This window comes from Macrobrachium nipponense, chromosome 17 (assembly GCF_015104395.2).
Source record: "Macrobrachium nipponense isolate FS-2020 chromosome 17, ASM1510439v2, whole genome shotgun sequence".
Lineage (NCBI taxonomy): Eukaryota > Metazoa > Arthropoda > Malacostraca > Decapoda > Palaemonidae > Macrobrachium > Macrobrachium nipponense.
In genome coordinates this window covers 41,226,758-41,243,306 of record NC_087210.1, presented here as the reverse complement: position 1 = coordinate 41,243,306, position 16,549 = coordinate 41,226,758, and the positions used below count along the sequence as shown (strand labels likewise).

At 37.1% G+C, this 16,549-nt stretch overlaps 1 protein-coding gene across 1 annotated transcript in view; it reads right to left on the bottom strand.

Annotated features, from left to right (window-relative positions):
• The window catches only part of LOC135196197 (DCN1-like protein 2), a 136,940-nt gene that overhangs the window by 25,802 nt on the left and 94,589 nt on the right, over positions 1–16,549 (bottom strand). Inside the window, exon 4 of the mRNA XM_064222801.1 lies at positions 744–957. Within this exon, the coding sequence (XP_064078871.1) occupies positions 744–957 (214 nt within the window). The remainder of the gene's footprint in view (positions 1–743; positions 958–16,549) is intronic.

The following is a 16,549-nucleotide window of genomic DNA, read 5'->3' as shown; positions in this document are numbered from 1 at the left end:
CAGACTCTCCCTACTGTCACAGGACAGTCCCAAGTTTGGGCTACTGATTGGTGAGGGCACCAACACCTTACCTCTCAAAGGGAGCATTGACAATGAATGCACATTCTGCTCTAACTTCTCTATAAGCCCTACCTCCAGAAGGCAGAGTTGAAGAAGGCGCAACTCTTAGTAAAGGAGCCGAGGGAAGAGCTGGATACAAAGGAGTGACAAGCAAATAGACTTGAAAAGCAGATGAAGCTCTTGATTCCTACACTCTTTACATCTATGTTTGAGATCACACTCTTGACCCAGATAAATGTTTACACAGTAATTATTTTTACACAAAACATAACGTTTGTGACTTAACCTTCCATGAAAACATCATATCTAACAAATAACAAAAGCCACAATACATTGATAAGGCAACAGCCAAAGCAATAACTCAAACAACTGCTTGCTGCTGCACCATGAAAAATTTTGACAAGAGATAAACATTCAAGATTCATCCAAAACAAAACAAATTTTATTTCTGGGGACAAACTAATCCTTGAGATGAATATATTTACGACAAGCATTAAAATATTAAATAGTACTTAAAAATAATTTCAAATTTCTTGGTCCATTCATATCCACAGTTAAGATGCCTAAAGGTGCATTACAAAAAAAAAAAAAAATGGGTTAAGAGCAACATATGAAATGTCACTTGGAATAAAAAGAATACGTAAGTTCTCTGTAAAATACTGCTGAATAATAACTGGACTCACCTGAAGAAACTGACACCACAAATTGAGGAGACGAAATCTTCCTTGTAAAACAATATTCCAATAAGCTACTGCCATGTCCAAATCTAGTCCTTTCTGACCAGGATTTCTTGCATAGTTAAATGTAAATTGATAAAAATCCTTGAACTTCACGGTATCTCTCAATTCATGTTCCAATGTAGGGAGTTTTGCCTTAAGTTTATCTATGCTGTCACACCTGTTACAAGATCAAAAGAATTTAGTATCTTATAAACCAAACTTGAATTTCAATATGTATACAAAATACTTAGAAAAGGGTTATACACATCAAAATGTGCAAGTTTATTCCTTTTATAATCTGCAAACTTCTTTGGGGAAAAAACTATATACTAGTTCATTGTGAATAACAATTATCTCTAGAGCATTATTCTTGAATCGTACATTTCTATGAAACATTTTCCTCTAAGAATTAGCATTATGGCTTGCATGGTTTCAAATTCAGCAATATTCATGTATACATCATCACAAGCAAAGGGAAGTAACCATCTGATTCACAGATGTTACAAATTACAAATGGGTTAACAATAACTTGGTAATAAACAGCAATCCAATACAATTGATACATGATAAAATTTAATAAATTAAAGCAAAAAATTCATACAGTGGTACCTCAACATACGAAATTAATCCGTTCCGAGGCAGCCTTCGTAACATGAGCTTTTCGTATCTTGAACCGCATTTTACATGTAAAATGCCTAATCCGTTCCAAGCCCAACAAAAAAGCTCGAGTAAATTTTATAATAAAGCTAAATTGACCAATAAACAATGAAATACTACAACAATTTGGACCATTCAATACCTAACTTGATACATACTACTAATATGAACCTGTAAATAAAGTGTATTAGTGTACATGGTATACAAGAAATACTGTACGTACATACATAGGTATGTAGTAAAATGTGGAACCTTACCTTTCGAGTGAGGCTATCTCCGAAAGTGGCGACAGAGGAGGAGGACAAACGGCAGAAAATTTGTTACGTAGTACGTACACTTAACTTAACGATACACATTAAAAATGTCAGGAAATTTAAACTATACTTTACGAAACACATTAACAAAACTGTAACACTCAACTTTACAAAAAACTTAAAATTAAATTTTTTTTGGTCTTTTTTTTTTATTTTTACATTTTTCTTTTACTTTTAAAAATTTTTTTGGTCTTTTTTTTTATTTTTACATTTTTCTTTTACTTTTTTATACTTTACATTTTTTTTTTTACACAATTTTTATTTCTTCACCACTTTCAACTTTCTGTTTTTTCGTAGTATCAATTGGATCTTCCTTTTTGCTTACTCCTTCTAAAGGCCTCTTTAAAAAATAATTATCCAAGGAAGATTGCTTCTGCCTACTTTTCACAATGTTCCTGAAACGACTCAGGCAAACGTCATCGAACTGCGCAAGCATACGATCTGTGTAAGCCTTTTCGGGGTCTTTTCTACAAATGACTGCACCTTATGAAAAGCAGCTACAGCATCCTTAATTTCTGCCGTTGTCATGGGTCATCCTCCTCCTCCTCGCAGCTGCTAAAGAACTCTTCTTGAACGACGTTATGTTGCATGGCCTCCAACTCCTTCAGGTCATCCGTCGTAAGCTCCTCTTGGTGCTCCTCGAGAAGGTCATTGATGTCGTCCTCGTTGACGACCAGCCCCATGGACTTGCCGAGTGCAACGATCTCGTCAAGATTTGGTTGCGAAACATGGTTGCGAAACATGGTTGCGAAACGGTTTCAGGATCGTCAACTGTTCCTGAATCTACAGCACCAGCTTCGCCCACTTTGAATATCTCGAAGTCTTGGACGGATACGGCATCAGGCCAGTTTTTCCTCCACAAAGAATTCAAGGTTCGCCTCGAAACCTCCTGCCAAGCTTGATCAATGAGTCGGATACATATGACAATATCGAAATGCTCCTTCCAAAATTCACGCAAGGTGAGGTTTGTGGTATCGGTGATGTCGAAACATCTCTTGAAAAGATGTTTCGTATACAGCTTCTTGAAGTTCGATATCACTTGCTGGTCCATGGGCTGGAGGAGAGGGGTGGTGTTAGGCGGAAGATAAAGAACCCTGATAAAAGAATACTCCACTAGGATATCTTCCTCGAGGCCAGGAGGGTGAGCAAGGGCATTGTCCAACAACAGCAAACATTTCAGAGGGAGGCACTTCTCTTCCAAGAATTTCTTCACTGTCTGGCCGAAACACAAATTCACCCACTCGGTGAACAAAAGTCTCATTACCCAGGCTTTCGCATTAGCCCTCCACATCACTGGAAGCTTCTCCTTTAGCACTTTGTGGGCCTAGAAGGCTCGAGGAGTCTCCGAATGATACACAAGTAGGGGCTTCACCTTGCAATCCCCACTGGCGTTTGAACAAAGTGCGAGTGTAAGCCTGTCTTTCATAGGCTTATGCCCGGGTAGCTTCTTCTCTTCCTCCATGATGTACGTCCGACGAGGCCTTTTTTTCCAAAAAAGGCCAGTCTCATCACATTTGAAGACTTGATGAGAACTGTAGCCTTCGTTGATCGTCATCTAGTCGAACGTCTTAATAAAGGCTTCGGCCGCTTTCGTGTCCGAGCTGGCCGTCTCCCCATGCCCCACCACCGAATGGATACCAGTCCATTCACAGAATTTTTTTAACCACCCATGAGAAGCCTTGAAGTCTGGGGTTGGTGTCGATGTCCCTTCTCCTCCGTTGTCTTCGGCCTGGGCAATCAAATCGCCGAAAATAGCGCTGGCCTTGTGGCAGATTGCCGTCTTGTTTATCGTATCGCCAGCGATTTCTTTGTCTTTTCTCCAGACAAGAAGCAGCCTTTCCATCTCGTCGTGCACATGGCTCCTCTTGCTAGACAAAATAGTCACTCCCTTGAAAGGTGTAGCTGCTTTGATGGCTTCCTTCTGCTTAAGGATGGTGCCTATTGTCGACGGATTTCGGCCATATTCCTTGGCGATCACACTCACACTCAATTGCATGCCAGCGTCATACTTTTTAATTATCTCCATCTTTGTCTCCAAAGAAAGCATCCTCTTCTTTCTGTGAACTTCAACTTTCTTGGGACCCAGACTACATATATATTGTACGTATTTAACCCTTCAACGCCGATTGGACGTATTAAACGTCGACAAAAATTGTCTGTTGGGTGCCAAACCGACCTATGGTACGTCGACGAAAAAAAAAAGTTTTTTTAAAAATTCGCGGAAAAAGTTATAGGCCTACTAGGCGAAAACTTTTGAATCACGCGCCTTGGGGGATGCTGGAAGCTCATGGATCAAGCTGTTGTTTTGTTTACAATCGTTACGCAGGCGCGCAAGCGCGAATTCTTTCTTCTCGCACTAAAAGGCATCAGCGACACATCTCAAATTATTTTGTCACTTTGACATGATTTTTGCACCATTTTATATTAGCCATTACATAGAGTATTATATATGAAAATGTGCGTAATTTCATGTAGAATACAACAAAAAGCAACTCATGGTTGTAGCTTTTATCAGTTTTGAAATATTTTCATATAAATAACGATGTGCCAAAATATCAACCTTCAGTCAACTTTGACTCGACCAAAATGGTAAAAATAAGCAATTGTAAGCTAAAACTTATATTCTAGTAATATTCAATCATTTACCTTCCTTTTGCAACAAATTGGAAGTCTCTAGCACAATATTTTGATTTATGGTGAATTTATGAAATAAACTTTTTCCTTACGTCGGCGCGGTAACTCTAATTGTCATAATGTTTGCACCATTTTAAATTAGCCGTTACATTAAGTTTTATATATGGAAATGTGTGCAATTTCATGTAGAATACAACAAAAAACAACCCACGGTTGTAGCTTTTATCACTTGTGAAATATTTTCATATAAATCACAATAAGTGCCAAAATTTCAACCTTCAGTCAAATTGACTCGACCAAAATGGTCGAAAACTGCAATTGTAAGTTAAAACTCTTACATTCTAGTAATACTCAATCATTTACCTTCATTTTGCAACAAACTGGAAGTCTCTAGCACAATATTTAGATTTATGGTGAATGCACAATATTTCGATTTATGGTGAATTTTAGAAAAAAAAAAAAACTTTCCTACGTCCGCGCTGTAACTGCCGAAAAAATCAGAAATTTTTTCGTCCGATGGTCGTAATGTTTACACAGTTTTATATATGAAAATGTGTGCAATTTCATGGAGAATACAACAATAAAAAACCCATGGCGGTAGCTTTTATCAGTTTTGAAATATTTTCATATAAATAACGATAAGTGCCAAAATATCAACCTCGGTCAACTTTTACTCGACCGAATGGTCGAAAAACGCAATTGTAAGCTAACACTCTTCTTACATTCTAGTAATATTCAATCATTTACCTTTATTTTGCAAGAAATTGGAAGTATCTAGCACAATATTTCAATTTATGGAAAAAACATTTTCCTTACGTCCATGCGGTAACTCTTCCGAAAAAAAAAAAATTTCGTCCGATTGTCGTAATGTTTGCACCATTTTAAATTAGCTGTTACATAAAGTTTTATATATGAAAATGTGCGCAATTTCATGTAGAATACAACAATAAAAAACACATGGTTGTAGCTCTTATCAGTTTTGAAATATTTCCATATAAATAACGATAAGTGCCAGAATTTCAACCTTCGGTCAACTTTGACTCGACGGAAATGGTAAAAAAACACAATTGTAAGCTAAAATTATTACTTTCTAGTATTATTCAATCATTTACCTTTATTTTGCAACAAATTGGAAGTCTCTAGCACAATCTTTCGATTTATGGTGAATTTATGAAAATAACTTTTTCCTATTGTAGTAATGTTTGCACCATTTTAAATTTGCCGTTACATAGTTTTATATAAGAAAATGTGCGCAATTTCATGTAGAATACAACAAAAAACAACCCATGGTTGTAGCTTTTATCATTTTTGAAATATTTTCATATAAATAACGATAAATAGGAAAAATTTGACCTTCGGTCAACTTTAACTCAACCGAATAGGTCGAAAACTGCAATTGTAAGCTACAAACCTTACAGTCAATTACCTTCATTTTGCAACAAACAGGAAGAGACTAGCACAATATTTCGATTTATGGTGAATTTTTGAAAACCACTCTTTTTTACACGTCCGCACGTTACGAATTCATGCATCATATTGTGATAATATTTTCTCTGTGTTGCTTTGATCCTTTTACAATTTGTTATATACCAAAATTATTGCAATTTAGTGTACAATACAACGAAAAATAATTAACTCATTAGCTTTGACCGTTTTGCTCACAGCATGATTTGTATACAATTATACATGAAATTTTATTTCGCGCCGTCACATACAGGCAGTCCCCGGGTTACGACGGCTCCAGCTTACGATGTTCCGAGGTTACGAAGCTTTTTCTTAAATATTCATTGAAAAATCCACCCTGGGTTACGACGCTGACACTTCCGGCACTCCGAGTTAACGACGCTTTTAAAAAACGCATACTATGATAAAAATCCTTTATAGTTTAGCACAGTATATTAATATAAAGTTTCTGGTTAGATTGCAACAAAAATTTTGAGGTTATGATGATTTTCAACACTTTTTATGTCGTATTTTTCTATGTTTTTTAGTGACGCCTCATATGCGGAACTAGTTTCCGAGCGAATGAATACAGGCAGTCCCCAGGTTACGACAGGGGTTCCGTTCTTAAGACGCGTCATAACCCGAAAATCGTTGTAAGCCAGAACGACGTTCTTGAAAACATGTCCACAGGGAAAAATTTCACTAATTTGCAATTTTTCTAGGGCCGTATCTCTAAAATTATCACTAATTTACTTTTTTCATGTGCAACACTGTGTATTCACAAATTACTGTTTACGTATTTTCATTAAAATACAAGAGAGAGAGAGAGAGAGAGATTACATAAAACCATTAAATTCGTTGACCATTGTATGGCATTGTTACTTTCCCAGCTCCGAGCGTCACTGGAGTTATGAGGTAGGGAAATTGATACAGAAAAAGACGAAGGGTTGAATTTTCATTTGAAATTAATTATCATATTATTACTACTTCTATTATTATTATTATTATTTGAAAATAAAATAAACACGTGCATCTACCATAAAAATTCTCTCATCTCAGTAAGAAAGGGGAGTTATCCTTACAAGTGAAATGGAAGGGTCATTTTCATCTCTTTAAAATACTACAATTATGAATTTTGTAATTACAGTTTTATTATCATAATTATTATTATTATTAAATAACTGAAATTATCAATAAACATTTTACATACTAGTACCATAAAAATTCTTTCATCTCGGTAAAAGAGAGAGAGAGAGAGAGAGAGAGAGAGAGAGAGAAGAGAGATGAGAGAGAGAGAGAGAGAGAGAGAGAGAGAGAGTTTATCTCTCTCTGTTCTCTCAAAAAATACTTATAACGCTTCCAGCAAAAGAGAGGGAAGGAGTTACCACTATGACACATTATTATTCTTGTGGAGAGAGGAGAGAGAGAGAGAGAGAGAGAGAGAGAGAGAGAGAGAGAGAGAGAGAGAGAGAGAGAGGAGAGAGTTAACCTTAATTAAAAGTGACATGGATAGATTTAGTACGTATTGTATTTCTTTAAAAATACTATCACATATGAATTTTGTAATTACAGTTATTATTATTTTTTTTATTATTATTATTATTATTATTATTGAAAGTATTAAAAACCAAATAGTACAAGTACATAAAAAAATCTTGAGCTCAGTAAATGAGAGAGAGAGAGAGAGAGAGAGAGAGAGAGAGAGAGAGAGAGAGAGAGAGAAGAGAGAGAGAGAGAGAGAGAGAGGGGGGGGGGGGGGGGAATTTCAAAAACACGTGATTGCAACACTGCAGCTCTTCCCCTCCTGGCTGTAACAGAACTTGATATATCTGAAAGTTTTAGTACCTGGATCTCGAGAAAAGGTTACTGGAAGAAGACTGGGATTTCCTTCATTCTTCCATAATTTTTCAAATATAAGCTAAAATCTTACTAATTCACTATGGTATTTTCTTTAATGAATTGTATTATTCCTGTATAAATATATCCCATTTAAAATGTATATTTATTTATCATACTAAAATATATTACATCTTTGTAAGTAGAGAGAGAGAGAGAGAGAGAGAGAGAGAGTAGAGAGAGAGAGAGGAGAGAGAGAGAGAGAGAGAGAGAGAGAATTATTATTTTTATTATGTGATATCATTTCAACTTATTAAACTTACTAATACAGTATTAATCAAAATTAATATTTGAAAATTAGTAAATCATTTTTGTATTATAAAAATGTATTTAGTCATGAAAATAAACATCAAAATACACTAATTAGTAATTATTTTCGTCGGAAAATAAAGAGAGAGAGAGAGAGAGAGAGAGAGAGAGAGAGAGAGAGAGAGAGAGAGAGAGAGAGAGAGAGAGAGAAACTATGGTTTTTATATCCAAGTCTAAGAGTATAAATGGAATTTTTAAGTGAAATAATGTTTCAATAATATTTTGCTGTTTTGTATTAAAGGATATGTATACTGTTTGAGAATGCGTTCCTTATCCCTGACTATGGTTACCATACAGTTTAATAGCGTAAATTAATTTATGCGCCCTCCGCTCAGAAACTAGTTCTGCGTATGAGGTATCGTTAAAAGGCATAAAAAACCGTCGTAACCTTGGAATTTGCGTTGTAATCTAACCAGAAACTTAGTTTTGTTAATTATGTATACTGGAAACAAGCAATGATTTTTTCATTATTTGCGCTTTTGGGCTGTTATAAACTGCGCATCCCAAGCTAGTGTATTCATTCGCTCGGACACTAGTTCCGCATATGAGGCGTCACTAAAAAAAAAAATTTTAAAAAAATTTTAAAAATACGACATAAAAAGTGTCGAAAATCATCATAACCTCAAATTTTTGTTGTAATCTAACCAAAAAACTTATTTTTATTAATATACTGTGCTAAACTATAAAGGAATCTTATCTTAGTATGCGTTTTTTAAAAGCGTCGTTAACTCGGAGCGTCGAGAAGCGTCAGCGTCGTAACCTCGGAACAAGCGTCGTAACCCAGGGCGGATTTTTCAATGAATATTTAAGAAAAAGCGTCGTAACCTCGGAACGTCGTAAGCCGGACCCGTCGTAACCCCCGGACCCGTCGTAACCCAGGGACCGCCTTACATACTAGCTTGCGATGCGCAAAATTTATAACAGTCCAAAAGCGCAAATAATGAAAAAATCATTGCTTGTTTCCAGTAATAATAATAAAACGAAGTTTCTGGTTAGATTACAACGCAAATTCCAAGTATCCAAAGAGAGACATTATCCAGTAATTTGAGAGAGAGAGAGAGAGAGAGAGAGAGAGAGAGAGAGAGAGAGAGAGAGAGAGAGAGAGAGAGAGAGAGAGAGAGAGAGGCGTCTTCTGACGCTCCGAGTTAACGACGCTTTTAAAAAACGCATACTATGATAAAAATCCTTTATAGTTTAGCACAGTATATATTAATGAAAATAAGTTTCTGGTTAGATTACAACGCAAAACCAATATGAGGGTTATGATTTTTGATTTTGAGGTTATGATCCGATTTTCGACATCCTTTTATGTCGTATTTTTAAGAAAATTTTTTAGTGAGCCTCATATCGGAACTAGTTTCTGAACGAATGAATACATACTAGCTTGCGATGCGCAAAGTTTATAACAGTCCAAAAGCGCAAATAATGAAAAAAATCATTGCTTGTTTCCAGTAATAATAACAAAACGAAGTTTCAGGTTAGATTACAATGCAAATTCCAAGTATCCAAAGAGAGACATTATCCAGTAATTTGATCAGAGAGAGAGAGAGAGAGAGAGAGAGAGAGAGAGAGAGAGAGAGAGAGAGAGAGAGAGAGAGAGAGAGAGAGAGAGAGAGAGAGAGCAAATGAGATCATTTGCCAATGGTCTTGGGGATTGACGTAACGTTTATTTTCTGAACAGATAGGACAGAGAAGTGTTCGTTTCATTAAACGGCCTCTGACTCATGCCAGTAAATGTTTTGTTGATACTAATAATATAAGCCTATTTAAAGATACGTTTACTTTAATTAGTCTATATATGTAAATAGTAATCAACTGTTCTTGTAGCCCTCAAGATTTGTCAAAATCGAAGTATCCAAAGAGAGACATTATCCAGTAATTTGATCAGAGAGAGAGAGAGAGAGAGAGAGAGAGAGAGAGAGCGAGAGAGAGAGAGAGAGAGAGAGGAGAGAGAGACGAGAGAGAGAGAGAGAGAGAGAGAGAGAGGAGAGGGCTTGGTCTTAACAATGGTCTTGGGGATTGACGTAACGTTTATTTTCTGAACAGATAGGACAGAAAAGTGTTCGTTTCATTAAACGGCCTTTGACTCATGCCAGTAAATTTTTTTTTATACTAATATATAAGCCTATTTAAAGATAAGTTTACTTTAATTAGTCTATATGATACGTACATAGTAATCAACTGTTCTTGTAGCCCTCAAGATTTGGCAAAAATCCACGCCAGGTTGTACATAAAATTCAAGAATGTAGTGTCACCAGAGGATTACAAATAGGTTTTACTTCAAGAACCACATTTTTTTTAGAAAAGTAACTCCAGGGTGACTAAAACTACAGGAAACAACATGTAGTGTAACCAAATGATTACAAGTAAGGTTTTTATAACTTTTTATTAGTTTAAGACATTTTTCCAACATCATTCCGGCTTACGACGATTTTCGGGTTACGACGCGTCTTAAGAACGGAACCTCCGTCGTAACCCGGGGACTGCCTGTATTCCAATATTTATATATGATAATATTTTTTTAATTTCTGATGTTTGCATACTAAACTTCAGGCAATGACAAAAAAAGGTGCCAAAAATGAACTCTTAAACTTGAAAATTAAGCGTGCTGTGATATTTTGAAAAAACTTTTTTTTCGCTTTGGCACTCACTCACGAACGCCGCCGGCATACGGGAGACACTTTCGGAAATATCGGCTCGGCGTTTAAGGGTTAAGTTATGTAGTATACGTATGTAGTAAAGTTCTCACACAACACAATAAAGTAGTACTACAACAAAATCACTAATGAATTTACGTTAATAAACGAAATCGTATACAACAAACGAATTCCGCGTGCTTACGATAACGATGCTGCTGCCGAGTGGCCGAAAAAGCACGCCGCTACGTAGATGCATGATGGGATCATAGGAGAGATGCTGACCAATAGGAGAGCAGGATCTTATGGCGGTGACTAGCATCAGAAACCAATGGGAGAGCGGGAGGATGGTGGCGAGTCTACTCAGTTGGCGGCGCGCTAGTTTTAAATTGTTATCAGTGGTCCGGGCGAATCTCGACACTTTACAGCAACAACCTTTTGTATCCTGAACTATTTTCGTATGTAGAGCCAAAAAAATCTTTGTATTTACTTTCATAACTCGAATTTTTCGTAAGTTGAGCCTTTCGCATGTCGAGGTACCACTGTATTTCAAAAATAACTTCTCTCTCTATTAGGACAATTTTTATGACAAAATTAATTATTTGGATACTTACCTACTGCTAAAGTTAGCTTATATCTCCTTGTTATTAGGTGCAATCTGTACTCAGAGTGAAACAAAACATCTCTGTTTCCCTCCAAGTGGTGTTGGAATGTTTACATTCTTGCCAGAAATCTTCATGACCACCCACTAAGCTGTGGGGAGGCTGGGTGGGTTTCCACTTTAGCAGTAGGTAAGCATCCAAATCAATTAACAGGTTTTGACGTAGGAAAAACCTATTTTTGGTAGTCGCTGTTGAGTCCTCAAAGGATTTACCCTCCATGGTGTATGCCAGCGCCCCACAGTGATCAGACTAATATCAGAGAAATATCTTTTAGCCTGGTCTTTTGGCCGGGTATTATGCCACAATGATAAAACACTATGATAAGTGATAGAGTATAATGGACTCAAAAGACAAGAAGGCATTTTATCTTGTCTTCAGCGAAAGCTGTACCCAGTTTCCTACACCAAAACCTGTAGAAGTGACTATTGGTCAACGCAGGATGTACCTTTACCCAAATCCCATGGTTTTTCATCAGGGAAGTGCGGGGGTTTTGAGGACTCAACAGCAACTACCAAAAATCGTTTTTTCCTAAGTCAAAACACGTTTTTTGATAGTGTAGTCACTGTTTCGTCCTCAAAGGAGCATTACAAAGAAATTGACAGGAGATGAAAAACTGAAGCTCAAAGATTTTAATTCCAAATATCTCAAAGTTTTAAGATTAACCTGTTAAGCTCGCTGCTAATGTAGTCACGTTATTTTGTAATTAGCGATCATAGCACCGATGATAGTTTTCCAAAGTTAATATTGATTTTTATGCTTATAATTCATATTGTAGTTAGGTTTAGGAATTTTATTAAATGTTGGAATAAAAAGACAATTGATACTACTATAATTTTATTTCAAGAGACTACATTATACTGAATGAAAAATATTATATATACATGCACTATTATTCTTTTGTATGCCAATCTCTAAAGCAAGGGGCTACACATAATCCTACTTCACAGTCCTTACACCAATATGAGGTATCCCTTCTTATGTTCTTCCGGCATTGAGCACAAGTCCTTTGTGGTTTCTTCTTTTTATCTGTAGGTGGACAACACTCAGGAAAGTGCCTGCCAATTAGCTGTGAAGGTTTTTCTGCAAGTCATGGGGGCCTGCGTAAGGGAACAGGTCTTTCTTCTGCATATTTCATAATCAGTCTTTCACTAATCCTCAAAATAAACTCACGTCTTACAACCCTCCCACCAAGGGCTCTATATGTAACATAGCAATTCAGAACAGATATGTCTAACAAATGTCGAAACACTTTCTTGTAATATTTCTTCAGTCTATTTCTTGCGGTCGAAAAATGAACCAAGAGGTTATCTGACAAATCAACTCCACCCATGTTTGCATTATAATCTGCAACTGCTTTCAGTTTATACATTTCTTGTCCTCTCCTAGATTTCACCTTCATCATAGAATCAGCATGCATTGTACTCAGAACACATACATCCTTTTTTTCATTCCATTTCAGTACCAACAATTTTTTCCGGAATTCTGCTACTTTTTCACCTTTTTTCAGTTTAGTTCCTTTTATTTTTGCTGGCACGTCCTTTCTAGTGACCCTTACAGTACCGACAGTGTCAGTTTCTTCATCAGCAAGTGCATCTGCCAACGTTGGACTTGTATAAAAGTTTCTGTGTATAAACAATAGCCCTTGTTCAAAAGAGGGTCCATAAGAGAGGAAACAATCCAATTAGACACAGGAAGATCCATATATTTTTCCGTGTATTGTGTGTCCTTACCTGCATAAATTAAAAAGTTCCATATATAACCAGTAGAACTTTCACTCACAAAGTTCATATAATTTCATTCCAAACCTTTTATGTTTAGCTGGTATATACTGAACTCATGATAAATTTCCCTTCCATCCTAACAAAGACTCATCAACAGAAACGTTCCTACTTGGAATGTAATTGTTCATAAATTTCTTCAAAATAAGATAAGTGAATGGCTTTATTTTTGCTAACTTTCTTCCCGGTCCATCGGTTATAGTACTACTGTCAACCAAATGTAAGAATTTATGCAACAAGTCAAATCTACGCCCACTCATTAACTTTGGAAAAAAAGAAGAAACAATCTCTCGTGTTGAGAAATACATTGAATTGTCACACTTTGAATCAATGCCCTGTAAAATAAGTAGACCTATAAAGATTTTCATTTCGCTAGCACAAGTGTCAAAGCATCTATGTACTCGTGACTGTGGAGACAAATGTTCTATATTCTCATCCAGAAACTGATTTGCAAATCTGTTTGTTTCTCTCACAAAGTAATCAATAATTTCATAATCAAAGTACTTCTCAAAAAATTCTAATGGATTCTCTTTATCTTCAACTGTAAATTTCACACCAGGATCAGCAACAAAAGTAAAGGCATCTCTCTCTCTCCCTCTCGGAGTCCAGTCACTCGGCAATGCAAAGTCATCTTCACTCCCGCTATCAGAAGAAAAGTTTGTTCCCTCAATATCCTCATCACTGGAGGATTCAGAACTAGAGCTTTCATCATCAAATAAGTCATCCATATTGGACACCTCATCAAGTATTTGATTGATCTCACCTGAAGAAATACGGTTCCTCTTTGGGACATTCATTGTGAAAGAAGCAATGCGTGACTTGTCTCGATAAACGCCTGAAGCGTACTGAAAGAAAACCAGCCAAGCGACCACCAGAAAAAAAGTTACCAGGCAGGAAATAAGTTTCCATTTACAGCTTACGTGTGCTCAGTGTGTTACCAAATGATGTTCCTACACTTTCTATATGAGTAAACGTATTATCACGGGACTGACGGCTCAACAAGCACGTTTAAAGTCTTGAACGTAATATCCCGTTGAAGGCGGTACCAAGTAGATCGCGGTAAACGTATTATTACGTGGGTGACGCTTAATAGGTTAAATCATTTCAAGTCTAATGTCAAGCCACTAGTTTCAGTAAAAAAGATAACAAAAACTCATAGCATATGCTTTTAGCATAAAATTCTATGGTGACTTTCCTTAGTATGCTGGGTATGGTTGCGACGTTTACACACCTTCCCCAGCGATAGTCAACATACCCACCAGTTAGGGAGACCCCTGGTTTTCTGTCGTGGCGCCAATAGGGTCAGGACTAACCATACCACCTACTGATACACAGTGCATTCGAATTTGTTCCAGCTCATGGCAGTAGTGTTTTAAGAATACTGACTCTGATGACCACCCAGTACATTCAGAAACTTCTTCAAATGATACATTTCTGAAAAAGGCCAATGATGTACTTACTTTCCTAATATCATGTGATCTAGGAAAGGCATGTGGGTTAGCCATTTTAATGAGGGACACTAAAATTATTCTTAACCCTTGTAGAGAGAGTGGTTTGTTCCTACTAGGATGTAGGAAAATTGGACCTTCTGAAACATTTGCCATGACCTCTAGGTAATCTGTCAGTGGTTGAACTGGGTATAATGTTTTGTCTGCTAAACTGAGTTTTCTTATAAAAATAGGAGATTTCCTCTTTAAAGGATACTCATTCTTGGCCAGGAACAATGGCCCAGGGGATAACAACAACTGGTTATCAGCAGTTTGTGTGATATATAGTTCCCATCTAAGAGAGCACAATTCACTAATACGTGCTCCTGATGCTAATGCTACCAGGAAGATTACTTTTTGAGGCATGCATGTGGTGGTTACGTCAGGTCCATTGAATTGAGGAGCACATGAAAGTTTGAGTACCTTATTCAGGGACCAAGTAATTGGAAGTCTTTCAGGAGCGGGTCTCTGTAAAGAAAAAGACTGCAGAAGGGAAGTGACAACTTCTATGTTGGAATCAATCCCAAATCCATAAAGCAAGGGTTCTGTTAATGCAGTCTTGTATGCTATAATTGATCAAGCTATCAAAGGCTAGAAATAAGAGCACCAAAGATATAACACATATCAAACAAATAAAGGATCAAGAGGGTGTAGTGTTTAGAAAGGAGGAAGACATTGTGAAGAGATGGAAAGAATATTTCGAACAGTTGTTAAATGAAGAAAATAATAGACTAATAAGAGAGGATAGGATGGGCAAGTGAACATTGGCATGGTAATGAGGTTTTCTAGGCAAGAGGTACTAAATGCACTGAAGAAGATGAAGAATGGGAAGGCAACCGGACCAGACATGATCCCGGTGGAGGCATGGAAAGCATTAGGAGATGAAGGAGTGGATATACTGTACGATCTTATGATAAAGATCCTTGAACAGGAAAAGATACCAAATGAGTGGCGTGGGAGTATATTGATCCCAATTTTTAAAGGGAAAGGCGATGTCCAAGAGTGTGGTAATTATAGGGGCATTAAATTGATTGTCCACACTTTGAAGATACTGGAAAGGATGATAGATGCTAGACTGAGAGAAGAAGTACAAATAGGTAAAGAGCAGATGGGATTTATGAAGGGAAGGGGAACAACAGATGGTATATTTTGTCTGAGGCAGATAATGGAGAAATTCGGGGAAAGACAAAGGGACCTACATATGGTATTCATTGACCTTGAAAAGGCTTATGACCGAGTCCCGAGACAAGAGGTATGGAGGAGCCTGAGGGAGAAGATGGTGCTAGAGAAGTATGTGCGATTGATACAAGAGATGTACCGGAATGTATTTACCAGAGTGAGGAGCAGTGTTGGGGAGACAGAAGGTTTTGAGGTGAGAGTAGGATTACACCAGGGGTCGGCTCTGAGCCCATTTATCTTTAACATAGTGATGGATGTTATAATAGAGGAAGTAAGGGAGACAGTACCATGGAACATATTGTATGCGGACGATATTGTTCTGTGTGCAGAGAGCAGGGAAGATCTGGAAGTGAAATTGGAAAGATGGAGACAAGTACTGGAGGACAGAGGAATGAGAATAAGTAGATCCAAGACAGAATATATGTGTACCACCACAGAGGGGGATGATAGAGAAAGTATTCAGCTTGGTGGAGAGCAAATAAGGAGAGTTGATAAGTTTTAAGTATTTGGATCTTTTGTTAACGCTGGAGGAAGTATGGAAGAAGAAGTAAAAACATCGGGTACAGGCAGGCTGGAACAACTGGAGAGCGGCCTCGGGAGTTCTTTGTGACAAAAGAGTGCCGCTTAGGTTAAAAGGAAAATTTCACAAGACGGTGGTAAGAACAGCAATGCTGTATGGTACGGAAACAGCAAGCATGAGAAAAGCAGAGCAGAAGAAGATGGATGTGGCAGAAATGAGAATGCTTAGGTGGATGTCTGGGGTAACAAGAGTGGA